We start from the raw sequence: 19,297 nt of genomic DNA, 5'->3' as shown, positions 1-19,297 counted from the left end.
TGTAATTTCACTTTAAAACAAATAAAAATACTTCATTTAAGTATACTATCATCCTTCTCTAATTTTAATTTTTTTATTCCCTTTTCTTTAATCCAAGTTCGCTTAGTCAACAGTTCTAATGTGTTTGATACATATTTTTTGTCTTTACGGTTGTAAACCATGTAGTGTTGTTTGATCTATAGTAATTTTATGTAGTTGGCAATGAGGCCATAACTTTTATTGCACACTTTTTTCTCTTAAGTACTCACACTTTTTTTTAAAGATGTATTTGTGTGAACTGTGACTGTGTAGTCATCTAGTCTGTTGATTCTAATTCCTGCATTGTATTCTATAATTTATAGAATTCACCACATTTTCTTTAGTTCATTCGGTGACTGACTCCTGTATTTATTGCCTCCTTAACTACTACTTTCATATTTCCTTATATCCTTGTGTGAGAGCCTTTTGGGGGTATATACTCAGGGATGGGGTTGCTAATAAGTAGCTATTCATAAATGTTTACTTAATATGACTAAATACTACCAAACTGTTTCTCTGAGTTGCTGTATAAACCTCATCATCAGCACATGAGGGTTCACTTTGGCCTCATTTTTCCTAATCTGTTGGTGGTTTCAATTTGCATTCTTCCAATTATTAAAAAGTTTAAACATTTCTTTTGCTTACAGTTCTTTGGGTTTCTCCTTTGCCCATTTTTCTGTTGGGATTCTCATTGGTTGCTTGTTAGTTTGCAGGCATTTTCTTCTGTATTCTAGTGACTATTCCCATGTTGGTTTTATACACAAATATCTTCATAATTTTTTTTTCTGTGGTGTCTTTTCCTAGTTTTGAAAAGTCAGTTTTTTGCATAGTGCTTTTGCTTCTGGGTGTTTTTTTTTTTTAAGAAATTCTTCACTAAATTCTTCCACATTGCTTTTTGTTAATGTTGTAGTTTGACCTCATCTTGTTTAGTTCTTCAGTCCAACTGGAGTTCAACCTCATATTGATGTTAGGTAGAGTATATAGTTTTATCTTCTCCATGTGGAGCAAATTTTATAAGCATATTGAATTTTGTTTTGGAAAAGCAAAAAGCTTATAATTTTAGCCTAAGTACAGTGATCAAGATGGTTTTGTAGCAGGGCTTGACCTGAATATTTTAATATTCTTTAGCTGAAGAGGAGGCAAATGAAGAAGATGTACTGGGAGATGAAACAGAGGTGAGTGGAGAGTGAGGTCAGTCCCTGGCCTGGCAGTGTGCCCGTGCCTCGGTCACACTGCTGAGCACTCCTCATCGGAGGGCTCAAATGCTGGCTCGTCAGGGGCGATAAAGGGGGAATGAAGGTTCTAAGAGCCTGGTTCACTGTGGAGTTCTCATGTTTTTCTCTTGACAGGTGTTTACTCTTGATTTATTTTAACCATCTTGTTTCATTTGTTTTTAGGAAGAAGAACCAAAGCCCTTAGAACTGCCTGTCAAAGAGGAAGAACCTCCTGAAAAAACTGTGGATGTGTAACTATCCCTTTTTTATTTATTTATATTAATTGAATTACTCTATCTGTGACTGTGCAGACCTTCCTAGTTGTGGCGAGGGGACACTGCTCTCGCAGTGCTGGGTCCCCTGTTGCAGTGGCTTGTCTCGCTGTGGAGCGCCGGCTCTGGGGGCGGGGCTTCAGCAGCCGCAGCGCGAGGGCTCCGAGCTGCGCTCTGCAGCCCCAGGGTGTCTGGCCTTCTGTGGCTGTGGCACAGGGCTCAGTCCCTTGGCTGCGTGTGACCTCTTCCCAGACCAGGGATCGAACCCTTGTCTCCTGCATTGGCAGGCAGATTCTTAGCCACTGTGTCACCAGGGATGTCCCAACTATCCCTTTTTAATAATGAATACAGTGCAGATGGTTCTGGATTTTGTAGTGTTTCACTCTGTTTACATCTTAAAACATTCCTGTTGGCTTTTCTTATTAGATTGTACATTTTTAGAAAAGTCTAGTTCATTTCAACTACATTGTCCCACTGATGGAAAGTAAGTTGTCTTTGGGTTATGTAATAGATAATTAGGACCAGGAGACTTCAGTTCGTAAAAAGTTTATATCTCTTAGCCTTGTTGTATCACCATGATAGATGATTCTCTTTCTGTGTAGAGAATCATGCGGATTTTCTGCATATGCGGACTTTTGTAAGGGAGAAGTGTGCGGGGCAGAGGTTATGTCTCAAGTAGCACTGTTCTCTCTTCTCTGGTTCACAGTGGAAGAAGGGAGGACACAGCATCAATAAAAAGTAGATCTTGGTTTATTTAAATTATTGCACAAGATTGTTCATAACATCTTTTACTTGGGATCCCCACAAGTGCCTGGCCCTCTTACGCACCAGTGCATTAAGAGCAGCTGAGTCCTTTCTAACATTTTTGCTCCTCATAGCTGTATTAATCTGTTCAATTATAAAAGGCAATATGTGTACTTGTAAAAAGTCATAAACAGTACCTAGAAGTGTATATAAATTGAAAATAAAGGAGACTTCCCTGGTGGTCCAGTGGTTAAGACTCTGAGCTTTCAGTGTAGGGGCAAAGGGTCAGTCCCTGGTTGGGGAACTAAGATTCCACATGTCATGTGGTGCAGCCCCCCTGTTCCCCCAAAAAAGAGAAAAGAAAGAAAATTAAATACCTTTGTCTGTACCTCCACCTGACTTCCCAGAGGTTTTCAGTATATTCTTTTGGAATATTTTATATGGTGTGTGTATATGTATATGTACGTGCACAATGCATATTGTTGGTTTCCTGATATTTTTCCCACGTATGGAGATCTTTCTATATCATCATATGTCCTTATTTAAATATTAGATGTAAAGACTTCTGTGGCATTCCAGTGGTTAAGACTCCATGCTTCCACTGCAGGGGGCATGGGTTTGGTCTCTGGTTGGGGAGCTTAAGTTCTTGCATGCTGTCTGGCAAGGCCAAAAAAAAAAATTAGTTATATAGTAGGCAAGGTTCTAAGTGTTTTACATATATTCTCATCTAATCCTTATATCAGCTGTATGAAATGAGGATAATTATCCTAGTAAATGGTAGGTATTTCTTTTTTTAGTTTGTTGTTATACAATATTACAAGCTTATAAAAAAGTTAAGAGAATACTATATAGACCCCTGTGAATCCGTCATGTAGATTTAGTTGTTAACAACTTAGAATTTTATTCTTTCTGGCAGCTAATAGCACTCCATTCTAAAAGTAAATAGCAATTTCACCAATCTCTTCCTGTTGATGGATATTTAGATTATTCTAAACATGCAGTGCTGTACTTCCTTATACAATTAATTTTAAATTTATGCAAGTATGTCCAAAGAATACAGCTAGCAGGGAATTTGCTGCATTAGAGAGGATATTCCTTTAGTGTTCTATTAGATTTTGTCAAATACTACTGCTTTCTAAAGCCATTTAGTTGTTGCCCATTACAGGAGGTTTTTGTGTAGACAATATGTCTTGAGAAGATGGACAGTGGGATAGCTTTTGGGGTTTTTTTGGTCTTTATGTCTTTATTTTTACATAAGGCAGTGCAAAATGAGGCAGTTCCTCAAAGGGTGACTTGGAGCCAGAAATTCCATCCCGAGCGTGAAAGTGTTAGTCGCTCAGTCGTGTCCAACTCTTTGTGACCCTGTGGACTACAGCCCACCAGGCACCTCTGTCCATGGGATTCTCCAGGCTTTTTTAAAAAGTTATTTATTTGGCTGCACCGAAACTTAGTTGCAGCATACAGACTCTTAGTTGTGTCTTGTGAGATGTAGTTCCCTGACCCAGGTTCCCTGCATTGGCCACGGGACCACCAGGGGAGTCCTGGGATAGCTTTAAAATAGAGCGGTTTGGGGAACTTACATGGCAAGAAGGATCAGTGATCAGTGCAAAGAAATAGAGGAAAACAGTAGAATGGGAAAGACTGGAAATGTCTTCAAGAAAATTAGAGATACCAAGGGAACATTTCGTGCGAAGATGGGCACAATAAAGGACAGAAATGGTATGGACCTAACAGAAGCAGAAGATATTAAGAAGAGGTGGCAAGAATACACAGAAGAACGGTACAAAAAAGATCTTCATGACCCAGATAACCACGATGGTGTGATCACCCTAGAGCCAGACATCCTAGAATGCAAAGTCAAGTGGGCCTTAGGAAGCGTCACTATGAACTAGTGGAGGTGATGGAATTCCGGTTGAGCTATTTCAAATCCTAAAAGATGATGCTGTGAAAATGTTGCACTCAATGTGCCAGCACATTTGGAAAACTCACCAGTGACCACAGGACTGGAAAAGGTCAGTTTTCATTCCAATCTCAAAGAAAGGCAATGCCAGAGAATGCCCAAACTACCGCACGATTGCATTCATCTCACACGCTAGCAGAATAATGAAAAATTATCCAAGCGAGACTTCAACAGTACATGAACCAAGAACTTCCACGTGTTCAAGCTGGATTTAGAAAAGGCAGAGGAACCAGAGATCAAATTGCCAACATCCATTGAATCATGGAAAAAGCAAGAGTATTCCAGAAAAACATCTATTTCTGCTTTATTGACTATGCCAGAGTCTTTGACTTTGTGGATCACAACAAACTGGAAAATTCTTTAAGAGACGGGAATACCAGACCACCTTCCCTGCCTCCTGAGAAATCTGTATGCAGGTCAAGAAGCAACAGTTAGAACTGGACATGGAACAATGGACTGGGAACAACATTGGGAAAGGAGTACATCAAGGCTGTATTTTGTCACCCTGCTTATTTATTTAGCTTTTATGCAGAGTACATCATGCGAAATGCTGGGCTGGATGAAGCACAAGTTGGAATCAAGATTGCCAAGAGAAATATCAATAACTTCAGATAGGCAGATGACACCGCCCTTATGGCAGAGAGTGAAGAGGAACTAAAGAGCCTCTTGGTGAAAGTGGAGGAGGAGGGTGAAAAAGCTGGCTTAAAACTCAACATTCAAAAAACTAAGATATGGCATCTCGTCCCATCGCTTCATGGCAAGTAGATGGGGAAACAATGGAAACAATGACAGACTTTGCAGCATATTAAAAAGAAGAGACATTACTTCACCAACAAAGGTCTGCTTATTCAAAGCTATGGTTTTTCCAGTAGTTGTGTAGATGTGAGAGTTGGACTATAAAGAAAGCTGAGCAAAGAAGTGATGCTTTTGAACTGTGGTGTTGGAGAAGACTCTTGAGAGTCCCTTGGACTGCAGGGAGATCAAACCAGTCAATCCTAAAGAAAATCAGTCCTGAATTGGAAGGACTGATGCTAAAGCTGAAGCTCCAATAGTTTGGCCACCTGATGTGAAGAACTGATTCATTGGAAAAGACCCTAGTGCTGGGAAAGATTTAAGGCAGGAGGAGAAGGGGATGACAAAGGATGAAATGGTTGGATGGCATCACCGACTCGATGGATATGAGTTTGAACAAGCTCTGGGAGTTGGTGATGGACAGGGAAGCCTGACGTGCTGCAGTTCATGGGGTCGCAAAGAGTTGGACACAACTGAGTGACTAAACTGAGGAGCGGAAGGAAGGTGAAGTAAATGCGGTGATGTAATTAGCCTGTGTGAGTTAAAAACAGTGAAGTGTGAGAATTCTTAGTTATCTTTATAATATATAAAATACATAATTCTTCTGTTTAGAGGGCTTTAATTTTGTCAGTTAATTTCTTTTTTTTTTTTTTGCCTATTGTGGGTTCTTTTTTTTTTTTTATTAGTTGGAGGCTAATTACTTCACAACATTTCAGTGGGTTTTGTCATACATTGATATGAATCAGCCATAGATTTACACGTATTCCCCATCCCGATCCCCCCTCCCACCCAGTTAATTTCTAAACAAGGAAATTGGCTATGTGGGAGAGGTTGTGATTTTGCTTCTTAGAGGGATAGTAGTGGTTAGACTAAAGTATGTACAGAAAGATTCGGGGTCCCTGTAGTTTGGAGGATGTTTTGTGTATGACTGTGAATAGGAGAGAAACTTAGCAGTGAAGAGAAGAGATTTCACATGAGCCTCAGAGTATGATGTGTATTTATTGCTTGAGCTTAATTGTGCCTTAGGGAGTTGGAACAGATCTGAAGGAAGCTTCCTCTCAGGTTCCCTTTTTACCATGAGGTGTACTGATGGGAATGTAGAGGAAGTCATTAGCCTGGGGTTTGGTGAAGAGGACTGCTATTTTAATGGCATTGGACTTCAAATAAAACATTAAACTTCCATGTCCCTTTCTGCCTGAAGAAAATGAGAGGGTTGGGGAAACAAAGATGATTAGGAAATGGAAAAAAATCAGAAATTTCTTTAAAAAAAATCCTTTAAACATTCAAAAGGAGATCTCCTCGCTTTGTCTTTCTTTGATATTCTCCAAAAGATAACCTATGTTTCTAGTTTGATTTTTTTTTCACCCCCCACCCCCCAAACCAGGGCAATTAAATATTGCAGGACTTAGTTATGGTCAGCAGGGGGCTCCCATTGCTTATCTGTCAGTCCAGGGACCTCCAACAAAAGGATGGAGCAGAGAGTAAGTTCCTGTTCCAGAATTGCTTCCTCTGAAAATGCCATTAAACCATTACTACCTTTCAGGGCATCAAATGGGAAAAGTGTCCGGGATATTGGAACAAAAGCCGCCCATGTCTCTAAATGAGGGTCCTTAATGAGACTGGTTATGACCCACAGTTTTATGGGAGTTGTTTGTTGGAGGGTTAATGCCCTTCCATTTATCCTGGGTACTTCCGAACTTTGCCTCCCGCCCCTCTGGTCCCTCTGCTTTTGTTTTCTCTTAAACCTTTTGACTAGTAACTTAGCGTGTTTTCCTAATTCAAACTTCCCTTAGCCTTTTTTTCTTCCCACTCCCTTTGGCACTTTTATTTGTCCCACTTTGACTCTTCCAGCTGGTCCCATGGGAGATATAAGGGATTTGTAAAAGAAGGAAACCAGACCTTGTAGAGCACTCATTAATTGTGATGAAAATTGAGAGCTGGTGTTTAAATAAGGGTTGGAGGAATAGTCGTTGGTCCAGAAGCACATTTAAAGTTCCTGAGAGTAAATGAGGTGATTTCCCGCGCCCTTTGCACATCTCCCTCAGCTCGGTGCATTTGACCACACTTAACTTCTGGTTGCTTTCTTACAGGAAAGTGACTTAGTCTGTTATCTGAACTTTTTCATGAATAGATGACAGTTCAAGGAACTGAAAAATCTGATGGGCTTCATGCTTTTTTGGTCTGAAGGGTGGCAGAGAGATATGGGACAGAGAACATGATTCAGGTGAATTCTTATACAATTCTAAGGTTTCAGTTTAGAGTATCAGTTTTCTGATTTTAAAAATCTCTTTTCCAGGGCAGCAGAGAAAAAAGTGGTAAAAATTACATCTGAAATACCACAGACTGAGGTAGGTCATTTGTTTCAGAAGAGCAGTCTATATATATCTTTCTGTTTCTTACCCTTTATTTTATCTGTGTCATCACTTTAAAATATTTACTCATAAGCAGAAAATCAGTATTGACAGATTTAGGTAGTGATGCATTTTTACACCAGCTACACTTGGGAATATATTTGGGCTGGCATAGTTGCCTTTGAAGCCCTAATCTTTTGTATAGTATTCTGGTCTTAGTGGTAACTCTTTTTAAGACGTTTATAAACTGGGATTAGAGTTAGAGGATTGTACCTTGAAAGAGATGAAAAGTTAAAAGGGAAGCTGTCACTCACCAGTTACTACTAGCTAGCTGATGAGATAGAAATTTCTCTGGATTCTGTCTCAGAATCTCTGAAACCAGGTTCCAGTCAAGATCTGTGGGCTTTTTTTGTACGTTTAAAGTAGAGATGGCATAGGACAATGCTGCTTCATTTCTTTTTTTTTCCTGGTATCTCATTTCTGACTGAAAGAGTACACAACTAGTGTTGGAACCAAGCTGTTCCTTTGATCCATTTTCAAAGGTCAACCAAACACAGCTTTTGTCTTCTTGGCTTGATGTAGAATGTGGGTTTTATTTTATTCCTTCCCTTTTGTTTTTGAGGACATGAATGTAATAATAGTCTTTTTGTGTTTGCTTTCTGGAAAGGGCTGTTGAGTTAGGCCTGGGATGGATACAACCTGATATCCTCTATGATTGTCAGCATAACTCAGTTTAGACCTTAAGAAATTACTCCTGATGTTCTAAAGGTATACATCTCTAAATGACTTTTCTCTTAAAAGAAGTAAACCAGGAATTAAATTTTTCTCTGTCCTTTCTTTTGTCTGTTATCACTTAGAGGATGCAGAAGAGAGCTGAACGATTCAATGTACCTGTGAGTTTGGAGAGTAAGAAAGCTGCCCGGGCAGCTAGGTGAGTTTCCCAGCTATTTAGATCTGAGATAGTGATAATATTAAGGTGAAGGGGTGTGGTAGGTTTTAAATATAGTTTATTTAAAATAGAATAGAGGCCTTGCTGAAAAGAAAGGCTCTCTTGGCTCTGTACAGAACATGTCTGCTGACTGGATGTAGTAGCTATAGATTGGTTTTTATTAACAAGCAGGGTTTCTGTAATAGGAAAAAGACAGGAGCTGAGTGTTACTCCCGATTCTGATGAGGCTACATTTTAGTTTATTCTCTGGACTCTTGGTGAGAAAAAGAGTCAACTGAACCTCTTTCATGGAGTTGTTAGAATTAGCTAATGATTGCAAGGCTTGAGATCACAAGCAAGAAGTGCCATATGTACACTTGACACGGATACAAACCAGGAGTGTGAACAGCTTCCTAAAATTTAGCTTGTTTTCCTTTCTACAGATTTGGGATTTCTCCAGTTCCATCAAAAGGTAAGAATATAGAGACTTCTGAAAAAGTTATCTTTATATTTTTACTTTTTTGGCACAACAGATTTTATTTCTCCAAATTAAGGTAAACTTGTTAGCTCTGGCAGCCTTTAAGAGGTTGTTAAATTCACCTTTTTGCTTTAGATAAAGCCATTTTCAAGCCTTTCCGGGCAATTTAGAGAAGGTACTAAAGTTTGAGAGAATAGGAAGCAGTGCGAACGTTTGTTTTCCTTTTCTTGGATATCTTCAGAGAACGTTCTAGTATCAGCTTTATTCTGGTGTCTCAAATCAGCATATAATTATTATGTACCTGTCCAGTGTTACATTACCTAGTGTGAGTGGCAAGAGGAAAAAGAGTATCTTTTACCTTTTAAGAATTTACAAGGAAATAATCTTGGTTATGCTTAAAGACTTAGCCACGAGGATTATATCACTGTATTATTTATAGTGATCAATAACTGGAAACAGTGTAATATACAATAGAGAACTGGTTAAGTAAATGTGTACCATAGAACAGTTAGAAGACCATGAAGATGTTTAAAATAATACTGTTTAAAGTTGTATCTGTCCCATTTGTCAGGGAAGTGGGAAAAGCAAGTTATAAAATATTTGTAGTATGTTCCCCTTTCCCAATACAAGTACATGTATGGATAGGAAAAAAAGATTAGAGGGATATATACTAAGTTGATAACATTCATTGTCTCTGGTTGGTGGAATTTCAAATGGCTTCTTTTTGCTTAAATTTTAAAATTTTCTACAGTGAACATGTATCTGTAATAAATTAAGGGAAAAAAAATCTATTCTTTTTAAAAAGAACATAGTACTTGTTCTGAGAGACTTTAAATGTACTTGCCAGATAAAATACAGACTTCCTAGTGGCCTGTTAAAAGTTTCAAGTCTGTTAAGAAAATGTCCTTCAAAGATCTTGTAGACTTTCACTGTGACTTTTAAAAGACCAGCAAAATTCTGGTCACTGTGGCTACATACTTTAAAAACAAAATATTTTCTGACATTTCATTATATCAGGAGAGAGAGCATAGGATTGGTAATGGAATAGCAGAAGTTGATATTATTTAATGGTGTTATTTGAAGAAAGACTAAAGTTAAAATTAATGCTTAGCCTAAAAAGGAAAGTTGACCAATAAAATAAAAGGAAATATTGTTTTATGAGTGAACATAAAAATATGTAAATAGTTCCTTGTACATAGGTTATGGTAAAAATCAAGTCCAGGACTTCCCTGGTGGTCCAGTGGTTACCAATCCCCCTGCCAGCACAGGGGACACAGGTTCCATCCCTGGTCCAGAAAGATTCCGTGTGCAACTAAAGCCCGTCTGCCACAACTACCGAGCCTGTGCTCCCTAGAGCCCATGCTCCGCAACAAGAGAAGCCACCGCAAGGAGAAGCCCATGTATCTCACTGCAGCCCTGCCCACTCACTGCAGCTAGAGAAAGCCCACATGCAGCAATAAAGACCCTGTGTAGCCAAAATGAATGAATGAATGAATTAAAAAATTTCAAAAAAAAACAGTTGAGTGTATACCTGAAATTTACAGTGGAAAGTTAGGGAGCTAGTTGCAGTATTGAGATTGCTTAAACTAAAATTCTGAAAAGTTTTACATAACTAATTATTGACTAGAATAGGGTTGAGCCTAGAGGCTAATATGCTGCTTGCTTCTAAGTGATAATTTCAGGATAGAACATTGGCTTTAAGTAGTTATAATTTTAACTGTCTATGATAGTAGCTCTGCATCTTTGTCTAGATATGATGTCTTTTCTCTTTGAACAGCTTTATTGAGATATAACTCATATATCATCCAACTCATCCTCTTAAGTATATGATCCAGTGTTTTTTAAATATATTCAGATGGTTGTGCAGCTATCATCATAGTCTGATTTTAGGACATACTCATCACCCCCAAAAGAAACCCCACACCCATTAGCTTTTCTCATCTGCTTTCTCTGTCCTCACAAGCAACCAGTAAGTTTTTTCTATATATGTTAGTTTGCCTTCATATAAATAGCATCATACAGTTCATGGTCTTTGTGACTGGCTTCTTTCACTTCACATAATGGATACCAGGTTTGTCCCTATTTTAGGATTTCTTGTTGGGTAATGTTACATCGTACTGATGTGTAATGCGTTTTATCTACCCCTCAGTTGACTGTATGGTTGGGTTGTTTTCACTTTTTGGCTACTATGGCTAATGCTGCTGTGAACATTCATATACAAGTTTTTATGTGGCTATGTATTTTCATTTCTCTAGAGGTATATACATATAAGTAAAATTGCTAGGTCATATGGTAGGTTCTATGTTTAACTCTTCGAAGAACTGCCAGACTTCTCCAAATTGGCTATACTATTTTATGTTCCCAGAAGCAGTGAATGCAGATACTAGATGTCATCTCTACCTTTTCTTTACCTTTATAAGATAAAGGACATTTTTCCTATGTATGATTTTTATCCTGTCTAACTTCAAGACTTTCAGCTTTCTTTATGACTTCTAAGAATATAAAATAAAACTTTTTTCTTTCTTTCTTTAGGTCTGTCGTCTGACACCAAGCCTATGGTAAGAAATCTTTTTTTTCTTCTCTTAACCTTAACTCTATACAGTTAGTTTTAAGTTAGGGATTTCCTCCTCCTCTCCAGATAAGAGGAAACAGATCATATGAATTTGATGACTATTTTCAGTACAGTATTTTATGTCCTGAATAGAATGAATTGTTTGAGGTACTGAGAGGTCAGGAAATTCTTGCATCTTCAGAGTCATAAATATTTTCCTTCTTACCACCCCTCTTAGGAAAAAATAAAAAGATTTTGTTAGCTAGAGGATAATCCGTATAACTTCTATGGTACTAGAGTTTTAGACCTCACCCAGTGGCTTTTGGATAATGTCTAACTCTTAATTACCACAGGAGAATCTGTGGAAGCAACTTATGAGTTCTGTCTGTAGATACTGGTCATTTTCAACACTACCTGTTAAATACCAGAGAGTAAAGACTAGGATAATATGTCTTCTGGACTATTATGACTTGTCAGCATGCTTAGAAAATGCAAACAGATGATGTGAAATATGTTTCACTTTATGAAACCTTGCTCTTGGAGTTACAGTTCAATAATTAAACTGAAGGTGAAATGTTTTAGTAGTAGTAGTAGTAGTTATTAGCAGTGGTAGTAGTGAAGGAAATGTCCCAGATATCTTTATATCATCTTGTACATCAAGGCTTCCAAGAAAAAGGAAGTAAGAGAATTGAGTTGGGTGCTGGTAGTGTGTTTGTCTTCTGAAGAATGGAGAGCTTCAGTGGTAGTTTCTGTTTGCTAGGAGATCGAGTTAAGAATTACCTGCAAAGCCTTGGTATAGACATTAACAATTTTGAACTGTGAATGATGGACTTGTTTAGAGGTGATGATTTAGACATTTGTTTGCTTTTTCAAGCAGTGTTTGGCCTACTTTGATCTTAAACCCTCCTTAGGCTTTTGCCACCTTTGATGAATGAAGGAGGCAGGGCTAAATCTCTCACTGCATTCCAGGAGAGGTCTTTTAATAATTAGTGGCATGAATGAGTGCTGCTTAGTTTCCTAATTTGGCACATAGGGTATCTTTGATGTTGTATAGGCTTAATTGAACTCTTAGCTTTGGATCATAGTTTGTACCTCTGTGTTTTCTGTTTTGATTTTTTTTAATATGTTTCCCCCCCTATATTTTTGTAGGTTAACCTGGATAAGCTAAAAGAAAGAGCTCAAAGGTTTGGTTTGAATGTCTCTTCAATCTCCAGAAAGGTAAGGTACTATTTTTGCAACATTAGAGCAGCTTGGGGTTGCATAGTTTGGAAATGACTGTCCTAAGAATAGAACTGGCTACTCAGCACTTCATTTAATGCAGTCCTTTGACTGTCACCTCCTCTCACTATCGATTACATTATGGAAATTGTTTCACAAAGTTAATTGTTGTTTTCTACAGGTTGTTTGCATAACTTCCACACTGGCTGTTAGAATAAATAAGGTCTATATTTTTCGTAGTTAAGATGTTGGATTCAGTGATGTTACATCTGCTTTAACTTCTGATATAGGTATATTAGAAATTAAATAATCAGGGGAAGACAGTCTTGTCATTAGGCAAAGATACCTGAAAATAAAATTAGGAGGTTCTGTAGAAAAACACTGAGAAAGTTACTTTATTCTTTCTACCCTTCTGCTAACTGACACTGTTTAGTTTAAGCAAGATGACTCTTGACACCATGCTCTGTGGAGTGATCAATTCTACAGGACATTGTTGTGTTTCGAGTTTTGCTAGACACATTAGAGAAAATGCTAGAGCGAGTAGTCTCTTAATCTTTGTTCTGTGAGGATGAGAGCATGTTTCTTGGTTGTTGAGGTGATAGTTGGATTAAGGGAAGATTATTTTAAATCAGAAAAACCATCATTAGAAAAAAAATATTTCCCACTCAAGTGTGGAAGCATTTAGCGCTCTAGAAATCCATTGGAAAAAACTGATCTGACAATAGTTATACTTTTGCTCAGGAAAAAAGCTGAGCATATAAAAGTTGTGTTCCTCTGGGACTCATAACCTTGAACACAACTGTGCTTCATCTTCCTTCCCTTTGGGTTACATGTTTTATGTTTACCGGAAATACAACATCGACTTTTTGCCCAACTTGATGCTGAAACCGTAGGTATTCAGTAGGAGTATTTGGTGGTTTATGTGGACTGAAATAAGGGATTTGAGAGGGAGGCAGAATGTATAATTCTTAAACCACATGCAGCTTAATTGGGAAGAGTTACTATAAACCAGAAGTGTTTCGTTAGGTGGTCAGGGGGAAGGGTGCCTTGTATCTGTGGCCCTGATTTTTATCTTGTCTCCTTTTGTATATGAGGCTTCGGTATCTGAGAATCTCAGCAATAACTGCACTCCTCTAGGGAATTGGATTAGTTTGTGTGTTGGAAGGCAGAGGTACAAAAGGCACCCACTGAACTGAGATTGTATCGTATCTTTGCTACCCCATGGAGTGTAGCCCACCAGGCTCCTCTGTCCGTGGGATTTTCCAGGCAAGAATACTGGAATGGGTTGCCATTTCCTTCTCCCGGGGATCTTCCCAACCCAGGGATTGAACCCAGGTCTCCCGCATTGCAGGCAGATGCTTTAACCTCTGTGCCATCAGGGAAGCCTGAGATTGTATCGTGATACTGAAAAATGAAGCAGCTCCATATAATAGGTGGATTAGTTTATTATAGGGTAACTTACTTACAGGTAGCAGATAAGGTAGCGTTTTGCTACCTGAAGTATTGGCAGCTGTACTCTACACTGTGGAGGGGCCAATGGGGCTCTTTGTGTATTTAGTTAACCCAGGCTTTGAGGGTACATGCTTGGAAACAGGAAGTATGTTTCCAAGTCAAGGTTATAAATGGGTAACTAGTCTCATGGATGCCGAGAATACATCATTGAAGGCCTTCATTGTTTCAGAGGCTAAACAGCACAAAGGCCACCTAGACCTCATGATCATTAAACAATATTAACTACAAAGTCCTTGATGACAGAGAAGAGATTTACTAAACAGTGCAGCTCTAGGTAGGGTCAGTGGAAGGATAGGAGGAGCTGAATGGATCCAAGATGGCATCAGTTATGCTAACAGCCATACATTATATGTTCAATCAAAATTAACAAAATTGGACTTTGTACCTCCCACAACTGAGCTCATATAGGCCCATTCCTGAGAGGAATTTGTGTTTTGCTGTGTGCTGTCCACCTAACTTACGTGAGGATATCAGTCTTTTCTCTTCTCTGGAATCTTTCTCTATATTTGACCTGTTTTCAGCCTCCACAGGATGCTGAGTAAAACATGAAAAGATATATTTATTAATTTTGAGCAAATTACTGAACTTCTTTGGTCCTCATCTATAAAACTAGGAGTAATACCTAACACCATGTTGTGGAGAATAAATAATTGTAATAAATAATTGCAGTTCCCTAACATAGTGACTGTGGTGTTGGAGAAGACTCTTGAGAGTCCCTTGGACTGCAAGGAGATCCAGCCAGTCCATCCTAAAGGAGATCAGTCCTGGGTGTTCATTGGAAGGACTGATGCTGAAGCTGAAACTCCAATACTTTGGCCACCTCATGCGAAGAGTTGACTCATTGGAAAAGACGCTGATGGTGGGAGGGATTGGGGGCAGGAGGAGAAGGGGGCGACAGAGGATGAGATGGCTGGATGGCATCACTTACTCGATGGGCATGAGTTTGAGTAAACTCCGGGAGTTTGTGATGGACAGGGATGCCTGGCGTGCTGCGATTCATGGGGTCGCAAAGAGTCAGACACGATTGAGCAACTGAACTGAACATAGTGACACTTTGACCCTCAATATAAACTAGTTTTCTTCTTTAGTTTTCAGTTCAGGTTTTATCACCTTGAGTCAATTAATTTCCGTGTTTCAGTTGATCATTGATAAGATTTTAGTTCCCATTTTAAATTCTCAGGAGTTAACATGAGAGAGTGGTCGTTGGGGGAGCTCTGCATGAGCTCTGTTCTGACATTCACTGTCATACTTGTTCTGGAGCAGTGCTTCCCAAGTTCTGTGGTGAAAGCCTAGTTTTTAAAATTTTCCCATTCATTACAGAGAGGTACTTTTGTGAAGCAAAAATGTCAAAGACATGTTAAATTACTTTGGAAGTTTTTAAATGGTTTCTGAACTTATTGCAGGCTGGTAACAGTTTGGGGGGCAAGCATTAGGAGGCAGACTACGTTTTGAGTAGCACTATTCTAGACTATATATGGTTTCTTCTGAGGACCACTTTTCTTGGAAGCTTGTGACTTTTTGAGATGTTCTCTTTGAGTATACATTCCATTTGCATTGATCATAAATTCCAGTTTTCAGAATTATCCTGTTAGCAGTGGTTTGCTCTAATGTGCCTCATAAACCAGTAAAATGCCTGAGAAAATGTCCTTGCTATTTTTTGCTGAGCACCACTGTTCCATAGAACTTTCTGTGATGATGGAAATATTCTGCACAGTGTTGTTCTATTGAATAATCTGTTGTGTAATACAGGCACACCTCAGAAATACTGTGAATTCAGTTCCAGACCACCACAGTACCGTGAATATTGCAGTAACGTGAGTCACAAACAAGTAGTGTACATACCTAAATTGAAAAGTACTTTATTGCTTAAAAAAGTGCTGTCATGAAGGAAATATTATGTGTGGTTTAACATTTATATAGTAAAATATAAATCATATGCTGTGTGGAGTTGTCCGTTCAGTTCAGTTCAGTTCAGTCCCTCAGACATGTCCGACTCTTTGGGATCCCATGGACTGCAGCACGCCAGGCTTCCCAGTCCATCACCAACTCCCGGAGTTCACTCAAACTCATGTCCATTGAGTTGGTGATGCCATCCAACCATCTCCTCCTCTGTATCCCCTTCTCCTCTCGCCTTCAGTCTTTATTGGGCATCTACTGACCTGGGGAGTTCATCTTTCAGTGTCCTGTCTTTTTGCCTTTTCATACTGTTCATGGGGTTCTCAAGGCAGGAATACTGAAGTGGTTTGCCATTCCCTTCTCCAGTGAACCAATTCTGTCAGAACTCTCCACCGCGACCGGTCCATCGTGGATGGCCCTACATGGGCATGGCTCATAGTTTCATTGAGTTAGACAAGACTGTGGTCCATGTGATTAGATTTGTTCCTTTTCTGTGATTGTGTGTGGAGCTGTAGACAAATGTATTTGCTAGGGAGTTTCTTAAAACAATGGGGTTTGCCACATTGTTTCTCTGTACTGTGCAATGCTGTTTAATACCATCTTTCCTACAGAATAAGTTCTTTCAGAATTGGAGTCAGTGCTTTCAAACCCAACTGCTGCTTTATCAACTAAGTTTATGTAACATTTTAAATCTTTTGTTGTCATTTCAGCAGTCACAGCATTTTCACCAGGAGTATATTTTATCTCAAGAAATCACTTTCTTTTTTTAAAAAGTTTATTTATTTTGGCTGTCCTGGGTCTTCATTGCGGTGCCTGGGCTCTTTGTTGCTGCTGGAGAGCTTTTTCTGCTTGTGGTGTGCAGGCTTCTTATCGTGGTGGCTTCTTTTGTTGCAGAGCACAGGTTCTAGAGTGTGGACTCAGTAGTTGTGGCACACCTTAGTTGCCCCAAAGTATGCAGGGTCTTAGCTCTCGGACAGGGAATTGAAGCTGTGTCCCCTACATTGGCAGGTGGATTCTTAACCACTGAACCACCAGGGAAATCCTAAGAAACCACTTTCTTTGCTCATCCACAAGCAACTCCTCATCCATTCAAGTTTTACTGACTTTCTGCAATTCAGTCACATCTTCAGGCTCCAGTTCTAATTCTGGTTCTTTAGCTGTTTCCACCACATCTGCAGTTAACTTCCTGTACTGAAGTCTTGAACTTCTCAAAGTCACCTGTGAGTGTTGGAATCAACTTTTTCCAAACTGCTGTTATGTTGATTTTTTTACCTCTTTCCATGAATCAAACTGTTCTTGATGTCATCTCGAATGGTGAATCCTTTCTGGAAGGTTTTCAGTTTGCTTTGCCCAGATTCATCAAAGGAATCACTACATGTGGCCTTATGAAAAGAATTTCTTAAATAATAAGACTTGAAAGTTGAAATTATTCTTTGATCTGTAGGCTGCAGAAGGGATGTTGTATGAGAGGGAGTGGAAACAACATTAATCTCACTTTACATCTCTGTCAGAGCTCTTGGGTGACCAGGTACGTTGTCAAGGAGTAGTAATACTTTGAAAGTATACTTTTTTCCTGAGCAGTAGGTCTCAACAGTTGGCTTAAAATATTCAGTGAACTGTTGTAAGCAGATGTGCTGTTATCCAGGCTTTGTTGGTCAATACACAGAACACAGGCAGAGCCCCGGGATTTTCAGAATGGTAAATGAGCACTAGCTTCAATGTAAATTCACCAGCTTCATTAGCCTCCTAACAAGAGCGTCAGCCTGTCCTTTGAAACTTTGAAGCCATTAACCTCTTCTCTCTAGCTGTGAAAGTCCTAGATGGCATCTTCTTCCAATATAAGGCTGTTTCATCTACATAGAAAATCTGTTTGATGTAGTCATCTTCATTAATTGTTTTATATCTCTCTGGACAGTTTGCTGAAGCTTCTACATCAGCATTTGCTGCTCCTTGCACTTGGATGTTATGGATGTGGCTCTTTCCTTAAAGCTCAGGGAACCAAGCTCTCTAGCTTCAGAATTCTTCAGCTTTCTTACCTGTCTCAGCAGCCTTCATCGAATTGAAGAGCGTTAGCACTTTGCTCTGGATTAGGCTTTGATTTAAGGGATGTTATGGCTTTTTGATCTTCTAGCCAGACCACTTGAATTTTTTTTTCACATTAGCAATAACGGTGTTTTGCTTTTTTATTCTAATATTCATTGGAGTAGCACTTTTAATTTCCTTCAGGAGCTTTTCCATTGCATTCACATCTTGGCAAACCGTTTGGTATAAGTGGCCTAGCTTTTGGTCTGTCTCAGCTTTTGACATACCTTTCTAACTTTTGATTTAAACTGAGAGATGTACAATTCTTCCTTTCACTTGAACACTTAGGCACCATTGTAGGGTTATTAATTGGCCTAATTTCCATATTGCTGTGTCTCAGGATACAGGGAGGCCCAGGAAGAGGGAGGGAGATGGGAATGGCCGTGGCCTGTGGGTGCAGCAGTCAGTGCACACACACGTATTAAGGTGACTGTCTTAGGTAGGCGTGGCTTGTGGGGCCCCAAAACAGTTACAGTAGTAACATCAAAGATCTCTGATCACAGATCGCTATAATAACAATGATAGAAAGGTTTGAAACGTAAGAATTACCGGAATGTGGCACAGGCATGAAGTGAGTGAATGCTGTTGGAAAGATGGCTCCAGTAGACTTGCCTAACACAGGGTTGTTGCAGACCTTCAGTTTATGAAAAGTACGCTCTCTGTGAAGCATAACAAATCAAGGTATGCCTTTATACTAGTCAGTAGTCACGTGTAGTTATCACCTGAAATGTATAGTTAATGTGACTAGGAATTGAATTTTTAATTGTTTTAAATCTAAATAGCCACATGTGCATTGGACGACTCAAGTCTAGCTTATATCTCCCACAAGCTTTCATACTTGGAAGTAGCATAGAAATCCTTTATCAGACCACTTATTTGGACCACTGTTTCCATTGCCCAGAATTTTTTAGTACTTGTAGAATACAAGCAGTTTCAGAGTGAATTTGTAGGAGGAGAGAAATTAGAGGAAATTGAATGAGATAAGAAGAGTTAAGTTAATTTATTTGTGGCTGCACTGGGTCTTCATTGCTGCCTGACCTTTCTCTGACTGCGGCGAGTTGGGGCCCCTCTAGCTGTGGTGCCCAGACTTCTCATCTCGGGGCCTTCAGTCGTTGTGGCTCTCAGGCTCTAGAGCAGAGATGAGAGCCTGCAGTAGTTGTGGTGAACTAGCAGAGATAGTAGTTGTGGTGCATGGGCTTTATTGCCCCATGGCATGTGGAATTTTCCCGGACCAGGGATTGAACCTGTGTCCCCTGCATTGGCAGGTAGATTCTTAACCAC

General features: G+C 39.3%; 1 protein-coding gene across 2 annotated transcripts in view; it reads left to right on the top strand.

The window, feature by feature from the left end:
• The window catches only part of LOC122427483 (SAP domain containing ribonucleoprotein), a 47,754-nt gene that overhangs the window by 8,870 nt on the left and 19,587 nt on the right, over positions 1 to 19,297 (top strand). For both annotated transcript variants that reach the window (XM_043447008.1, XM_043447007.1), the window contains 7 exons: positions 1,147 to 1,193; positions 1,416 to 1,483; positions 7,297 to 7,348; positions 8,209 to 8,282; positions 8,723 to 8,751; positions 11,290 to 11,315; positions 12,458 to 12,526. In XM_043447008.1, coding sequence (XP_043302943.1) covers positions 1,147 to 1,193; positions 1,416 to 1,483; positions 7,297 to 7,348; positions 8,209 to 8,282; positions 8,723 to 8,751; positions 11,290 to 11,315; positions 12,458 to 12,526 — 365 coding nt within the window. The remainder of the gene's footprint in view (positions 1 to 1,146; positions 1,194 to 1,415; positions 1,484 to 7,296; positions 7,349 to 8,208; positions 8,283 to 8,722; positions 8,752 to 11,289; positions 11,316 to 12,457; positions 12,527 to 19,297) is intronic.

Source organism: Cervus canadensis, chromosome 25 (assembly GCF_019320065.1).
Source record: "Cervus canadensis isolate Bull #8, Minnesota chromosome 25, ASM1932006v1, whole genome shotgun sequence".
Lineage (NCBI taxonomy): Eukaryota > Metazoa > Chordata > Mammalia > Artiodactyla > Cervidae > Cervus > Cervus canadensis.
The sequence above is the reverse complement of the archived record's forward strand: the minus strand, read 5'-3'. Positions and strand labels throughout refer to the sequence as shown.